This window comes from Schistocerca americana, chromosome 6 (assembly GCF_021461395.2).
Source record: "Schistocerca americana isolate TAMUIC-IGC-003095 chromosome 6, iqSchAmer2.1, whole genome shotgun sequence".
In the NCBI taxonomy this organism is placed as follows: domain Eukaryota; kingdom Metazoa; phylum Arthropoda; class Insecta; order Orthoptera; family Acrididae; genus Schistocerca; species Schistocerca americana.
The window spans coordinates 145,138,202-145,154,072 of record NC_060124.1 but is presented as its reverse complement, the minus strand read 5'-3'; the positions used below and the strand labels follow the sequence as shown (position 1 = coordinate 145,154,072).

General features: G+C 43.1%; 1 protein-coding gene across 1 annotated transcript in view; it reads right to left on the bottom strand.

Annotated features, from left to right (window-relative positions):
• Nucleotides 1–15,609, bottom strand: part of LOC124620013 (protein CBFA2T3-like) — a 194,950-nt gene extending 179,341 nt beyond the window's left edge. Inside the window, exon 1 of the mRNA XM_047146679.1 lies at nt 15,525–15,609. Within this exon, the coding sequence (XP_047002635.1) occupies nt 15,525–15,609 (85 nt within the window). The remainder of the gene's footprint in view (nt 1–15,524) is intronic.
• Between the last annotated feature and the right edge of the window lie 262 nt (nt 15,610–15,871).

Here is a 15,871-nt window from a genome sequence, read left to right as displayed (position 1 = left end):
CTTTATCGATGCTTTAATCAATTAATAGTAACTAAAACACAGTCTTCTAAGTAAAACTAATTATTATAGTAGAGGTATTTCAACATCATGCGTCGACTGAAATACACTCCAGGAAATGGAAAAAAGAACACATTGACACCGGTGTGTCAGACCCACCATACTTGCTCCGGACACTGCGAGAGGGCTGTACAAGCAATGATCACACGCACGGCACAGCGGACACACCAGGAACCGCGGTGTTGGCCATCGAATGGCGCTAGCTGCGCAGCATTTGTGCACCGCCGCCGTCAGTGTCAGCCAGTTTGCCGTGGCATACGGAGCTCCATCGCAGTCTTTAACACTGGTAGCATGCCGCGACAGCGTGGACGTGAACCGTATGTGCAGTTGACGGACTTTGAGCGAGGGCGTATAGTGGGCATGCGGGAGGCCGGGTGGACGTACCGCCGAATTGCTCAACACGTGGGGCGTGAGGTCTCCACAGTACATCGATGTTGTCGCCAGTGGTCGGCGGAAGGTGCACGTGCCCGTCGACCTGGGACCGGACCGCAGCGACGCACGGATGCACGCCAAGACCGTAGGATCCTACGCAGTGCCGTAGGGGACCGCACCGCCACTTCCCAGCAAATTAGGGACACTGTTGCTCCTGGGGTATCGGCGAGGACCATTCGCAACCGTCTCCATGAAGCTGGGCTACGGTCCCGCACACCGTTAGGCCGTCTTCCGCTCACGCCCCAACATCGTGCAGCCCGCCTCCAGTGGTGTCGCGACAGGCGTGAATGGAGGGACCAATGGAGACGTGTCGTCTTCAGCGATGAGAGTCGCTTCTGCCTTGGTGCCAATGATGGTCGTATGCGTGTTTGGCGCCGTGCAGGTGAGCGCCACAATCAGGACTGCATACGACCGAGGCACACAGGGCCAACACCCGGCATCATGGTGTGGGGAGCGATCTCCTACACTGGCCGTACACCACTGGTGATCGTCGAGGGGACACTGAATAGTGCACGGTTCATCCAAACCGTCATCGAACCCATCGTTCTACCATTCCTAGACCGGCAAGGGAACTTGCTGTTCCAACAGGACAATGCACGTCCGCATGTATCCCGTGCCACCCAACGTGCTCTAGAAGGTGTAAGTCAACTACCCTGGCCAGCAAGATCTCCGGATCTGTCCCCCATTGAGCATGTTTGGGACTGGATGAAGCGTCGTCTCACGCGGTCTGCACGTCCAGCACGAACGCTGGTCCAACTGAGGCGCCAGGTGGAAATGGCACGGCAAGCCGTTCCACAGGACTACATCCAGCATCTCTATGATCGGCTCCATGGGAGAATAGCAGCCTGCATTGCTGCGAAAGGTGGATATACACTGTACTAGTGCCGACATTGTGCATGCTCTGTTGCCTGTGTCTATGTGCCTGTGGTTCTGTCAGTGTGATCATGTGATGTATCTGACCCCAGGAATGTGTCAATAAAGTTTCCCCTTCCTGGGACAATGAATTCACGGTGTTCTTATTTCAATTTCCAGGAGTGTACATTAATTGTTTCAAAACGCTTTTCTAAAAAGTAAGTGTTAAAATTGAGATGAGCATTTCTCTCGTATTAGGTCTGATAGGTTTAAATGACGGAAGCAGCTCCCCCCTCCCACTCCCTCCAACATAACCCATTATGTCAATGTCAGTGAGTCAGTTGTGACTTCTAACTAAAGCCAAGCGTAATTACTAAAGGAGAAAGGGAAAGCGAAAATTTGAATTACACAATGAGAGCAGATACAGTGAATACAGATAAAATGACTGGTGTAAACACAGACATATAATTTCAAATAATCGTATGTTGTAACTACAAGTGTCCGTTACATTACATCAGAACTAACTTTTAGGCTATAATTTACAAAAGAATTTCATGTGAAACAAAAGATCGAGTGGTCACAATCGATTTTGAATTTAAGGAAAGGGCAGGTGGGTTCAATAGAATTCTATGATCCATAGGCGTCCGCAGAAATTTATCCAAGAGGGCAAGATCCTAAAATTCTATTTCTGATATAGATCATTTGGTCAGTTTTTTATGCTTAAAAGGCAAAACATTATAGATAATACAAAAAACTTATTTTTTATACAGATGAGTAGGTCATTTTCAAGACATTTTATGCTAAAAAAACAAAATGTTATAGGTGATACAGAAAATTTATTATATCACAGAGAATTGATGGTTATCACTCACTTCTAGAAACGTTCGAGGATACCGCAATGAATTAAAGCTCTGTACACCAGTTTTCAAGGGGCGGGGGGGATACGTTTTATTATTGACAATGTAATATATTTTACTATTTGACAGCAGTGATTTACGACAAATTTTATACTATTGACGCCATAGGTTTTATATCACCATGAAAGCTGTTTTATCTTAGATATCTGATGACGGTATGAGATCTGAAACCCATCGTAATAAAGAAATATTTACTATCTGTTCATGATGGTACACTGTAATCTTTTTTTAATAAGAAGAAGGAAGTTAAGAATTTAATGTCCCATCTATGGCGAGGCCATTACAGACGGATCATTACTGAGATTCGAAAGGACGCGAAAGGCAACCGGTCACCCACCCCTTTTGACAAGAACCATTTCCACATTTGCCTTGAGAGAAGACGGGTGGGGGACTTTCATGAAAACCACACACTTTAAAAAGAGACACTAAATCAACAATTTTGAAGATACAGCAATAAAATTTTGCACCAGGCTTTACATGAAATTCACATGTTTATTGTTAAATTCCTTGGATTATATATATTTAACTCTTTTATTGAATTTAAAAATTTTATTTTCAAAAAATAATTTTATTCATTTTTCTCCGAACTATTGAATAGACTTTTACAACATTTTCTCTCGTTAATCTCTTTGCGTATAGTAAGTTCCTCTCATGATGCGTTTTGAATATATCTAATAGGAGGATTTTAATAATTTTTCAATTTTAATTCTGTAAATATAATATAAAATTTATATAAAATTCCAAGAACTTTTCCACATATCTCGGTTTACACTCAGATTTCAAAATTTACTCTTGAGACAAGATTTATTGGCTGTATAGAAATAAGTGTAAAAATTTCATAATTCTAGCCTTCATAGATTGTGAGAAAAATGTTTATACATTTTTTAAAAAAATATAGTTTTCAGGATATGCAATTTAATCTTCAACTTTTTTCATATGTCACCTCTTAAGAAGGCCCCAGATTTGTACTTGGGGTCCTTTTTCCCTCCAAAGATTCTCTTTTGGTTTCTTTTTTCTGTCTTCTTTCCTTTACCAGGTCTTCAACTGAAGCAAGAACTGCTTCCTCATAAACAAAGCAGCTAGTTTGTTATTGTTTCTAAGATGCGGAAGAGAGACGATCTGTAAAACTAACTTTTTGTTACGTTCGAATTTACGTGACCAGCTCGTGGTCACGCGGTTAGCGTTGTTGGTTCATGATCATGGGTTCCCGGGTTCAACTCTCGGCTGCAACAGTTTCTTTCTGGATTTGTGCGTTGTCTGCAAGCCACCGGAGTGGCGTCAAATAAAAAGGCTTGCACCAAGCTCCCGAATACCCCAAAAGGGGTCTCACGGCCAATAAAGCCTTGAGCACATTTCATTTCATTTTACTAATACGCGAGCGCAACTGGGTAACAGCTAGAACACAGTGTTTGTGCAATCCTCAACGTGTTTAATTCATGTCAGTCCATACATCCAGTCTTATATTGTAAATGCGAAAGTAGCTCTGTCCGTTACGTTTTCACGACTACATCGCTGAACAGATATCCATGAAATTTGGTGAGGTAGCTTGAACCCTGATGAAGAAGATAGCGTTATTTGCAAAATGTATGTCACTATATATTTAGTGATTTGAAGAGTATTAAGCAAATTAAGCAAAAATATTTATTCTTTGAATAGCTTTTTACTCTTTCACTTTTGAACTTTATCGTATTTGTAAAAATGCTTTCTTTGGTTGACATGTTCTGTGTAATATGTCCGCAGCTCGTGGTCTAGTCGCTAGCGTTGTTGTCTCTCGATCACAGGGTCCTGGGTTCGATTCCCGTCCGTGTTGGGGATTTTCTCTGCCCGGGGACTGGGTGTTTGTGTTTTCATCATCATCATCATCATCATCATTTGTGATAGTGGTTAGACTGGCCAGAGAAAAAAAATTGGACTGTGTAACAATTGGGACTTTGTAAGGGCGCTGATGACCGTGCAGTTGAGCGCCCCACAACCCAAACATCTTCATCATCTACGTAATATGATTCAAAGTAATCAATACAATGCTATTCAATTCTCAACGTGTTTAATCCATATTTACATACTAATACCAATATTATTAATTGCGTAAGTAACTCACTCTGCTAAGTTTTGACGACTCTACCCCTGAGGGAGACCATAGGATACTTCACAAAGTAGTGTTTTTTTGAGTATTATCAACATTTTTAAATATGGTATTCGTGAGTGGTGCGACAGTCGGCGACTCTTAGTGTCTATAGATTATTCCGCGATAGTGCAAATCCAATGTTACTGTGCTCGTGGGTTATGATATTGAGCACCTACACCAACTGGTATAGCTGTAGAGTTTTGGTGGAGATGAGATAGTAAAATCGGACGGCAAGCCCGAGAACCATATTTGAACCTGTTATCACAAACCACGCAAACGTAAATCTGATTTAGCGCATAATTCTAAGAGAGCTCAAGCTGCGAAAGTTACTCTAATCCAACAAAAATCAATGCAATCTCATGTCCGCCGGAACTTGGATGCAGAATGTCAGGTGGCCTTAATAGCTACAGAAACATTGGAACAGTGACAAGCCATTCATATTTTACACCCCTAGCGTCACAAGTCTCTTACAGCTTCCAAGGCGCTTGAAGACACACAGCGAAGGCGTAATTTAAAAGTTGTACGACAAACAGAGAGTCTTACTTTCACTTGTGGAACGTGGGAGGCTTTTGGTGAGGCCGAAGTTGGTTATGATTTATTTAACCGACTATGTTAACCATAAATTAGTCATCATAGGAGACTGGATCAAAAATGTAGGCCCCACAACGGATAAAAATGGATAGGAGAAACGGTTGGCATGTGTTTCTCTGGTGGCAAAATCTCAAAAAATGTTCAAATGTGTGTGAAATCTTATGGGGCTTAACTGCTAAGGTCATCAGCCCCTAAGCTTACACACTATTTAACCTAAATTATCCTAAGGAGAAACACACACACACCCATGCCCGAGGGAGGACTCGAACCTCCGCCGGGACCAGCCGCACAGTCCATGACTGCACCGCCTTAAACCGCTCGGCTAATCCCGCGCGGCGCAAAATCTTACATCCAGTACTAGGTGAGTCAGAGAAACCCCTAAGAACTCTACTACTGCGCGAATGTAATTTTTAAATATAATTAGAAAATTAAATGCTTGCTTTCCGATTCGACATACACCAAAATAATACAAACACATTCATTATGTACCTACTTACCGGCACTGGATACATTTTTAGAGTACTTCTCTACACCACTATACACGCAGACATCCCGTAAAATTACTAGCTTACTTACTCAGCATCACAAAATTACTGATATGCAAGTGAAGCAGCGGGTAACAGCTAATCAGTACATAAATAATTCTGTGTTTCACGTTACTCTTATTACTCATTTACCTGAAACTGCACAACTGCGAAAAATATAGCAGTCATCGTCTGCGTTGACCAAGGGGCAAAACGTAAGTTTCAGATTATTATGAGATGTAAACGAATGCCTTATCGGCAATCTTAGTGTGCACGCTAATTTAGTTCCAAACAGACCCAAACAGCGAAAAAAATTTATTCACACAAGTACTGCAGGACTTATACAGCCGATACTCCCACACACATGCAGATACACGCATACACACATGCGTGTAGAGAGAGAGAGAGAGAGAGAGAGAGAGAGAGAGAGAGAGAGAGAGAGAGACAGAGAGCACGCAACCAAGCGGGTATTACACGCTTATCATCCTTCAAAAGCACAAAAGCGAGCGGCAGCGATGGGATAATTTTTGACGAACGACACAGATTAGCCGTGACAAACAGGTCTGTGATGCCCCGTGGAACGGTCGGCTCTGAAAGGCCGGGCACCGACACGCTGAATATCACACTTCATCTGCAGATACTCTGTCTGCCTGTGAATAAATACTTGAACCGCTGTGGGCTGCATCGGTAACTTTGGGGCCAAAAGATACACTAAGGCAAGACCTGTTAAAATATTGTAAGATAAAATGTGATTAGTGTGAAGAAGGTTTGAGATGTTCTTATTTACCGCGTCACTCTGCAGTTACTGATAAAACGCCAGACGATTTGGGGACACTTCTGAAATGGATATTTACCTGCTCTATTGATTTAAAGTGGGACAGAGTGTTGCCATAAGTTCGCAGTGGAGTTATGATCTGGCTCTCAGGATCCCATCAGCAAAACTCAGAGAAACAACAGACCGACGCAAATAATTGTTGTCTGTCAAGAAACGTGAGTGCTATAGGGTGAACAGTGAATGAAACACTAAGTTATGAAATGTTGCAGCAACTTTGTGACTGTATTTAGGAATTTATATCAGACAGAGCGCAACAATTCTTTTTTATGAAAGCTTGACATTGTGTCAAGTAGAGATACGAAGTATGAGCAAAACGTAAAGGGAATTTTTGTTTTTCTGAAAGAATCTTCATTTATTCAACAAAAACTTTATCCCCTTAAAAGTATTGTACTTCATATATAATATACAGCACTGTGCCAGAGCTTTTTCCAGTCTTGGAAGTGATTCTGGAACTCACTTCGTTATGGTATTAAGCTCCTTCAGCGATTCTGTTTTTAGTTTTTTATGTCCATCCTTTTGACAGGAGATCTTTGGCACCACGACCGTTTGCTACTGTTGGAAAATGAAACGCCTACAGCTGCGCTTATGATTTATTTCGTTGCAACCAGTTTCGGCGCTTCAATGAGCCATCTTCAGGCTGTAGTTAATGCGGAAGGGGTTTACGCGATCCCTATATGTATTGCATCAGTGGCCAGCATAACTGGTTACGGAGATTATCTGAAAAATTAGGTGTTAGCGTTCTAATCATCAAGAGTGCTGACACCTAAGTTCTCAGACAATCTGCGTAAACAGTTATGCTGGCCACCGATGCGATATATACAGTATAGGGATCGTGTAAATCCCTTCCGCATCAACTACACCCTGAAGATGGTGCAGTGAAGCGCCGAAACTGGTTGCAACAAAATAAGTAAAATTATAAGGACGGCTGTAGGCGTTTCATTTTCTCACAATAATTCTGTTTTGATGTCATCAGTGGTGGCAAAACCACGTACTTTCACGGTCCTCTTCAGTGTCGGGAACAGAAAGAAGTCGCAGGACGCCATTTCCGGCGAATACGGTGGCTGAGGCAACGTAACGATCTTGTTTTTGCCAAAAAATCATCAACAGGCATTGAGACGTGAGCGGGCGTGTTATCGTGATACAATTTCCACGAGTGGTTTTGCCACACTGCTGGACGTTCCCTTCGGATTGCTTAACGCAAAAGGCGCATAACTTCCAGGCTAGTATTCCTTATTGGCCGTACGGCGATAAGGCAGGAACTTAGTCGAAGAAAACAGTGAGGAGAACCTTCACATGTGATCGCAATTGTCGAGCGTTTTTCGGTCTTGTCTCTTCAGACAGTTTCCATTGGAACAACTGGGCCTTGATTTAGAGGTAATAACCGTATACCTATGTTTCGTTCACGTGTTATAACCTTCTTTAGAAGTTCTGTATCGTTGTCTGCACCATTCAACAATTCCTGAGCGATGTCTACGGGACGTCGTGTTTGATCGAAATTCAACAATTTTGGAGCAAACTTTGCTCCTACACATTTCATGCCCAAAACATTCGAAAAAAATGCTTGGCGTGAGCCAGAGGATACGACGACATCAACATTAACCTCACTGATGGTGATTCAGCGTTTTTACAGAACCATTTTCTTTACTTCTTTGACATTGCCGTCAGTAATTAATGTGCTAGGGCGTCCAGAATGGTCGTCTTCTTCAACGTCTTCTGTACCTTCTTTGAAAGTTTTACACCACTCGTAAACTCTTGTCTTACTCATAGCATATTCGCCAAAAGCCACAGTCAATATTTCGAATGCGGCGCTGCACTTTATTCCATTTTAAAGAACATTTTTATGCAAATTCTTTGATCCACATTTTTCAAAATTGGTGAAAACACGTATAACGTTTTTGGCTGTCAATAATAAACTAAATGCTGAAAACAGATGAAAGTCCAAAGAGACGTCAGGACCATGTGTACCAACAAGATAAAAAAAATTGAAAATCTGTTGTATTAATCCTGTGAAATTAAAAAATTCCCGTTACTTTTTGACCATACCTCTTATATAACCACGACAATTGATTATTATTATTATTATTATTATTATTATACTTTTATTGATGTCTATTGCAGCATTTGTCTTCATAATCATTGCTGACTTCTTTCAAATCTAGAACATCTTCAGATCTGTTAACAAGGAGACGGCACGAGCGTGGGGTCGGGGATTTGTCCGAAATTTTCTGTAGTGAAAGAGGAACCCTAACACCTCACGTGGTTAAAATATTAGGACGCACTACACGGAAAATCCAGGGAAAAGTCGATCAAAACTTTCTTAGGTGCCTTATGAGTATAAAATGTTAGTCCATTGCCGGGCCGCCGTCTGGCCTAGATGTTTAGGGCTTGGACACTTACGCCAGAGGTCTCGGGTTATATTCCTCCTCTGGCACTTTTTTCCTTCTGTTTCATTTTCTTTTGTTATTCCACCAATTATTCAGAAAGTTTCCCAAACCTACATTACGTTTAACAAATTAGTTACATTATTGAATAAAAATTAATTTCTTTTTGTCCAACAACACAATTCATGGCGGTGGGTTTTCCATTTTTCATTGTAAAGTATATAAGGGGAGTGATTGGGTTTTTAATCACAATAACAAATTCGATTGGGAAACATTCAATTTTTATACATATAATAACTAACAACAAGAACCGCAGTGGTAATTATCGTAAAAACAAACAAAGCAATAATTTTTGCGACATCTTGCGCAACATATAAAAGCGGATTTTTTACAATCACAGGGCGTTTGCAATAAATCTATACAAAAATATGCTCCATTAACATTTACGAAAATGTTTTGAGTTTCTGATAATTTTGAGGCAAACCAGGCATATTGAATCATGTCTCGGAATATTGGTGACGATTACTGATGGTGAATTATAGAATGAATTTTTATACAGTCTTCCCGGGAATTAATTTCACGATTTTCCTGTAAAATGCGTTGCAATTTTGCAAACAACAGAAGAAAAAAATTCCAGAGGAGGAATCGAACCCGAGACCTCTGGCGTAAGGGTACGACCGCTAACCATGTAGACCAGACAGCGACTCGGCAATGGACTAACATTTTATACTCATAAGGCACCTAAGAAACTTTGGATCGATTTTTCTCGCGATTTTCCGAGTAGTGCGTCCTAATATTTTAACCACGTGAGGTGTTAGGGTTCCTCTTTCACCACACAAAATTTTGGACAAATCCCGGACCCCACGGTCGTGCCGTCTCCTTGTAAGACATGCTAAGTTTGATCCAACATAATCTGAAGAACACAGAAGCGGATACCATACCAATTGTAGTTTTAGAGTAGCCCGCCAGGCCGGTGTGGCCGTGCGGTTCTAGGCGCTTCGGTCTGGAACCGCGTGACCGCTACGGTCGCAGGTTCGAATCCTGCCTCGGGCATGGATGTGTGTGATGTCCTTAGGTTAGTTAGGTTTAAGTAGTTCTAAGTTCTAGGGGACTGATGACCATAGATGATAAGTCCCATAGTGCTCAGAGCCATTAGCCCGCCAGTTCTACAGGCTGTCCCAGGAGGTGTGGTCCGTATTCAGAGATATGACAGGATAATCATTTGAAGCAAAACACTTCATACGGACATACGCCGTATTCTGAATGGTATCCGCGATAGAGACACATTTAACGTAGATCGCTATTTATTTTCTGTATTTCTCAATACAAAAATAGATTTTTAAACCGAAATTTTTCATTCCCATTCGATACAGCAATCCCGAATTAATCTAAAGCTATGTTTGTAGCATCGATGCGAAATAGCAGGGTAGTAAAACATCAGGAATAATCAGTACTCCAGCAGCGGCAGGCACTGCATGCAGCAGCTGGTTATTCTTCGTGTTTTACTGTTCTTGCTAATTCGTATCGAAAATACAGATATCGCACTAGGTCAATATGGTTCCTCTCTACCGAAAGAGGACGTAAAATTCCGCTTTAAAAAACATTTTTCTGTATTGAATTCTACAGAAAATAAATCACTACATTAAATGTGTTCCATCTCGGAAAACATTCGGAATAGGGCAGATGCCCATATGAGGTTTTTTCCTTAAAATTACCTCTATCATATCCCTGAATATAACCATTCCTCCTTGGACACGCCGTATACGCTGTGCACAACTTCTGTTAGTCAGTAACGTACGTATAAGAGCAATTCAAGAATGATGAAAGAGTGTGGGCAAGCACGTTAGGAGCTGACGCCCCTTGCACGTGGCACAGCAAAAGGTGAAGTCACTGTTTTAAGACAAGACAGTTACAAAGATAAAATAAAATAATGTTTAGTGTATAAAACTAAAACTAGAAAGGAAAGAATGTTGCAGTACACATCTAGAACACATTTTGCCCATTCTTACATATTTAGTGTGCTTCTTTCAGGAGTATTTCACGAGAGGGAGTTTCTTTAACGTGTCTCGGGAACACATACAACGCACAGTTCAACTCCGATGCTGGGTTGGTCTCATAGTCACCGGGAAGGACCCATCGTGCTTTTCAAAGGGGCAAAATCTTCAGATTCTAAAAGTTATTTTGGGTGTATGCTACAGAATTATTATACGGCAGTTTTCTTTCACAATTACAGGTTGTTTGGAAATTACACCGACAAACTGCGAGAGGCTGTAGAAGGTTTCTTGAGGAACAAAATGAGGATAGGAACCCGAGTGAGGAAACATCAACCAACGACAGTACACATCGTCGAAATTATAGGTGCCGGCGCCTTTATGTCGATTCTACAGTAAGTTTTTCTTTTCTTTGTATTGACCGAAACAAGAAAAAAATTCTCAGTGAACGCGGGCTCCGAAACCTATGCCTTAAGGGCTATGAACAGTCGATCGGTAGAGGAGATGTGTTTCACGTTAGCCAAGATAAGTGCTCATAGCTCCTAGGTATACGTCTTAGATCCCATGTTTACTGGACTTTTTTTCTTGTTTTGGTCCACACTACCACCTCTGAAAGTCGACTACCCTACTATCTTAGCAACAACGGTTCCGGTACATGTATTCCAATGTCAGAGGTATCAGAAAGGTTTTGCATATAACTTTCGATTCGTTCGTTTCGGGAGCAGGTCCCTTACCTCAAACTGATACATTTATCCTTCTCCATCATCCCTGAAAGTTTGTAATATCAGCATGGAATCAGCAGGTATACATACACACACACACACACACACACACACACACACACACACACAAACTTGTACAGGCTTCGACGTTCTGTAGCGTCGTTGGATGACGTTTCCAGGCACGGGTTCCTATTCTTATTTTTGATCCTCAAGACACCTTCTACATCCCCTCGATGTTTGTCGGTGTAATTCTGAAACACCTTTTACATGAACTAGCGACGGACCCCAATTTCATACGGGTAGTACTAAGTGTCTAAGGCGAGATGACTTGTCTGGCGTAGTAATAATTTTGTTCACGGGCCACTGTGTAGAGCAACGATTAAAATTCAACGTTAGGTAAATGAATATCATCACTTACTTACATATAGCATAAACGTTTTGAAGCAGCACACGCCAGGAAAGCTCTCGGGAGGTACGAATGTTACCTGTTCCATATTTGATCATAGAATGAAGGCTTTCTGGGCGAACACAAAAGGAACTGCCGCCTCGGACATAATGATAAATCGGCTGTAGCGGAATATGTGTTTCAGGAAGATGATCAGGAAATAAAGTTTAGTGAGACGACCGTCATAGCAAAGACGTCGCATTATTATGCGCGAATGTACAGAGAGGCCATTGAGATTGCCAAACACTGCAATAATTTTAATAGAAAAGATGAAGGCCTTAAGGTGGATAAGACATGGACGTCAACATTGCAGCAACAGCGTAACAATCGGTTGGTTTCAATTGAGAAAGTTGGCAATATCAGATATCGCAGCACAGCCGACGTCACGTGATTGACAGCAGCGCCCTCTGGATGGCCTATATATACGGTGCTCTCGTTGCAGTTCGCCGATTGTCCTCGAAGGATGCCTTCCGCAGTCGAAGTCGAAACGTCAGGGGAAAGGCTAATGTACGGACCAAAGCATCTCAGCCCGGAAATGTTAGGTGATGTTCCATATTTCTTTGGCGCATGGAGTGAAATCTTGCGGCAGCGATGGGAGCTGCGAGCTACAGCGCGTCCCAGTCCACTCGACAACGGCACCAGTTCGGCACGAGCTAGGACCACTCGCCAGCTGCCTACCTGCAGCGCCAGTGTGTTGCGGTCCACCCAGGCGCAACATAGTTTGGCGCCAGCTGCAGCTATTTGCCAGCCATCTGGCTGCATTGGCGGGGTACTTTAATTTAGCATAGTTCAGAAAATATCCCACGAAATATTTATATATACACATATCTTCCTGGCGAATCAGTCTGGTTATTAGCGAAAACTGTATTAAAATCCCTATAGTAGTTTCTGAAATTGGGCCAAACTTACAGACAGAAAAAATGGTGAAGAATTTTGCTTATGTAGGATAACGTCGTGAGCTCTATGAGGCTATTTACGTATGTGCTGTTGTAAGGTAAAGAGAAAAGTCGCAAAGTCAGGAAATTGTCATTGAATATACGGAGGCCCATACAGGATCGACGCTTTTTGAAGGGATTGGAATAAACGTATTATGCATAAACTGGTGATGTGAGCCCCCTCACCGTTTGATTGCACAATGATGGTAAGTCACTCGAAACAACGAAAACGGTAAAATACCTAGGAGTAAAACACGACGATTACGTGAAACTAATTGTAGGTGAAACAGATGACAGGTTGAGATTCATTGGAATAACCCTAAGAAATATGTTACTTATCCCATTCTTGAGGAGGCGCCAGTTCATCAATTAGGAAAACGGTGAAACTGTGTCGACGATGGGTCGGCATCTTGATCATGGTGTTGATGCAAAGGGCCATTGCACGTGTTCGAACTTTGATAAGTCCCAGTCCTCTGTCGCGAGGGGGAAGATGAGGGCATCGTATTATATCTTGAGGAGAAGCCCATTACTAACAAAGTAGCCAAAGGTCGCCTCGATCCACTGTGCCATCACTGGAGTCATCGATAGTATCTGCGCCAAATAGCGTATCCGGGACGCTATGTGGATGTTAATGAAGGCCACCTTTTGGACCATATCTATAGTTGGAAGGAGACGGCCTCGGACGTCCGTGCGGAGAGCTTGCAAAAGAAGTTGATAGTTCAGCGGCGTTGTACGGCGGACATCTTTCATAAATACAATATCCAAACACAGAAGCGCGTCCGTCGTCCACAGTACGGACCACATTCGCCCTCTGGAGTCCTCTAGCAGTCACAAGACTTGACTGTGTTCATGTTACTGTATGCCGCATTCCCATACTGCTCGATCCATCCTAGTGGTATCTGGATCTCCTCTTCAGAAGGGGCGAAAAAGAATAGATCATCTGCATGAGTGCGGCATTGGAATGCGTGTCCTCTCAGCGTGATCCCTGAAAGATTTTATGTCAGCCCCTCTGTCGCTGTTGCATAGAGGATCATTGACAGAAGACAGCTCAGTCAGACCAAACGCAAGATGGGGGGGTTGTATTTCCACCCTACTATTAATCATCGCCTTAGATCAAGCACCAAGGAGAATGCACATGATTACTTGAGTAAAGGCAGCTGGGAAGGCCATCCGATCTATAAGGGCAGCCAAGACAGAATGGCTCACTTCATCAAATGCGCGATCAAAGTCCACAGATACCAGGGCACCATGCACACTACAAGCCAACACAAGTGTGATCACATCTCGGTAGTCGCTAAAGGCTGTCTGGATATTACTGTGGTCCTCCAAAAATGTCTGTTCATGTGGAATAACTTAGTGCAATACGCGCTTAAGAGACGTCGCCAAAATTCTGGTGAATATGTTGAAATCACAGTTGAGGAGGGTGAGTCGGTCTATTCAATGTGTGTGCCTCCAGCTGGTTTCGGTATCAGAATAACGAAACGTTCCACAAAAGCCGACGGAATGGAGACTGCTAATGACAGCAGTTCTTGGTATATCTCCTACCTCGGGGCCATCAGACGGTTATAGGTCCGGTAGAACTCCAATGGAAAACCGTCTGATTCTGGTGATTTATTAACTGCCTCCTCAGCAAGGGCGTCCACAAAATTATGATTCGTGATCTTTTCCAAAAGGGATGTTGATGCTGTATCATAAAGTGTGCCAGCGAGGGTCTGGGGGACTTCTGCCAACGCTACATCATCGTGTGGCATCTGCTTATAGTCATAGTTTTCGACGAATGCACAAGCCGATGTCTGCCTGGGTTTCCACCCTGCTACCATCCGGGAGATTCAGAGCGTGTACCAGTTTTCGTTGACGCTGTTGTTGTTTGGAGATAATCTGGTGCATGGGTGGAGGTTCTTCGCCAATCCTGTCCTGGCATCTTGTTCGTACCACAACACCTGTGGCTGGTAAGGGTGAGAATCTTCACTTTGGTGCGGTGGATCTCCGACAGGCGATCGGGGGTTGGTGAGAGCGCCGTAAGTTCTCGGAAAAGTACATGATAGAATTCCGTCGTTTGTAAGTGCCAGAGTAAATTTACTTTACTGTAATCAACCAGCGCATGTCGAGAAACAGGTTTGACACATTCGAGCCACCTTTGAAGCCGTGATGGATACCACAGCAAGCGACGTTCATATTAGGTCCACTTACTCTCTATGGTTTGCCTACATTCCTGATACTGTAGCAGCGCCACATTGAGTTTCCGTAACTCCCGACTTCTCTACAGTGTCTGCCGCCGGAGGTTTACCATGCAGATGTACACGCTCTGGTCTGAGAAAGTGGGGTCAGCGCTCTGTTGCTACAGAATCACTACGGCAAGCTCAAAGGAGACGTAGATGCCACCGAGTATGATGGTGGAGTGACTGATGACGTAAGTAAAGCCAGGGCGATGTCCATGCAACACCTCCCAAGTATCAGCAAGACACAGGTATTGTACCAAGAAACACAATTTGGGGCACAGAGTGTAGTTTGGTTGTTGATCTTTCTGAAAGAGCACACTATTGAAGTTCTGCCAATAGTGATGTGGTTATAGTGGCCCGAGAAGAGAGACCTTGCCTTGTATCTGTCCCAGATAACTCGACTCATTTGCATGTCGAGCACCAGTCCCTGTGCAGATGGCAAATGTATCACATTGGTTACCTCTATCCCATCTCGCGCGAGGACAGCCGTTCCACTACCTCCCATAGCAACAGGAGCGATGTAAGCAGTAAACCCGTGGAAGTCTGGGAAGGTCTCCACATCCGTGTCTGCCGCCCTCAGCATATCGCGCAGCACTTGAACTTCGATATCTGTGCCGATAATGTTGAGGATGATGGAGGCTATTTTGTAAGCTTGCATCTGGTCTGCAGACAGTGGGACGTTCATAACAACACGGGGAGGAGGTGTAACCGCGGCAGCAGATGAACCATTCTGAGCCTCCCCTTCACTGCACAACAAATTCTATCGCTCCTGTGCCTCCGAGATAACAGTCGCCTGTGCATGCTCGGCTGAAGATTCGGCGACAGTATCATCCGTCCATGCCATT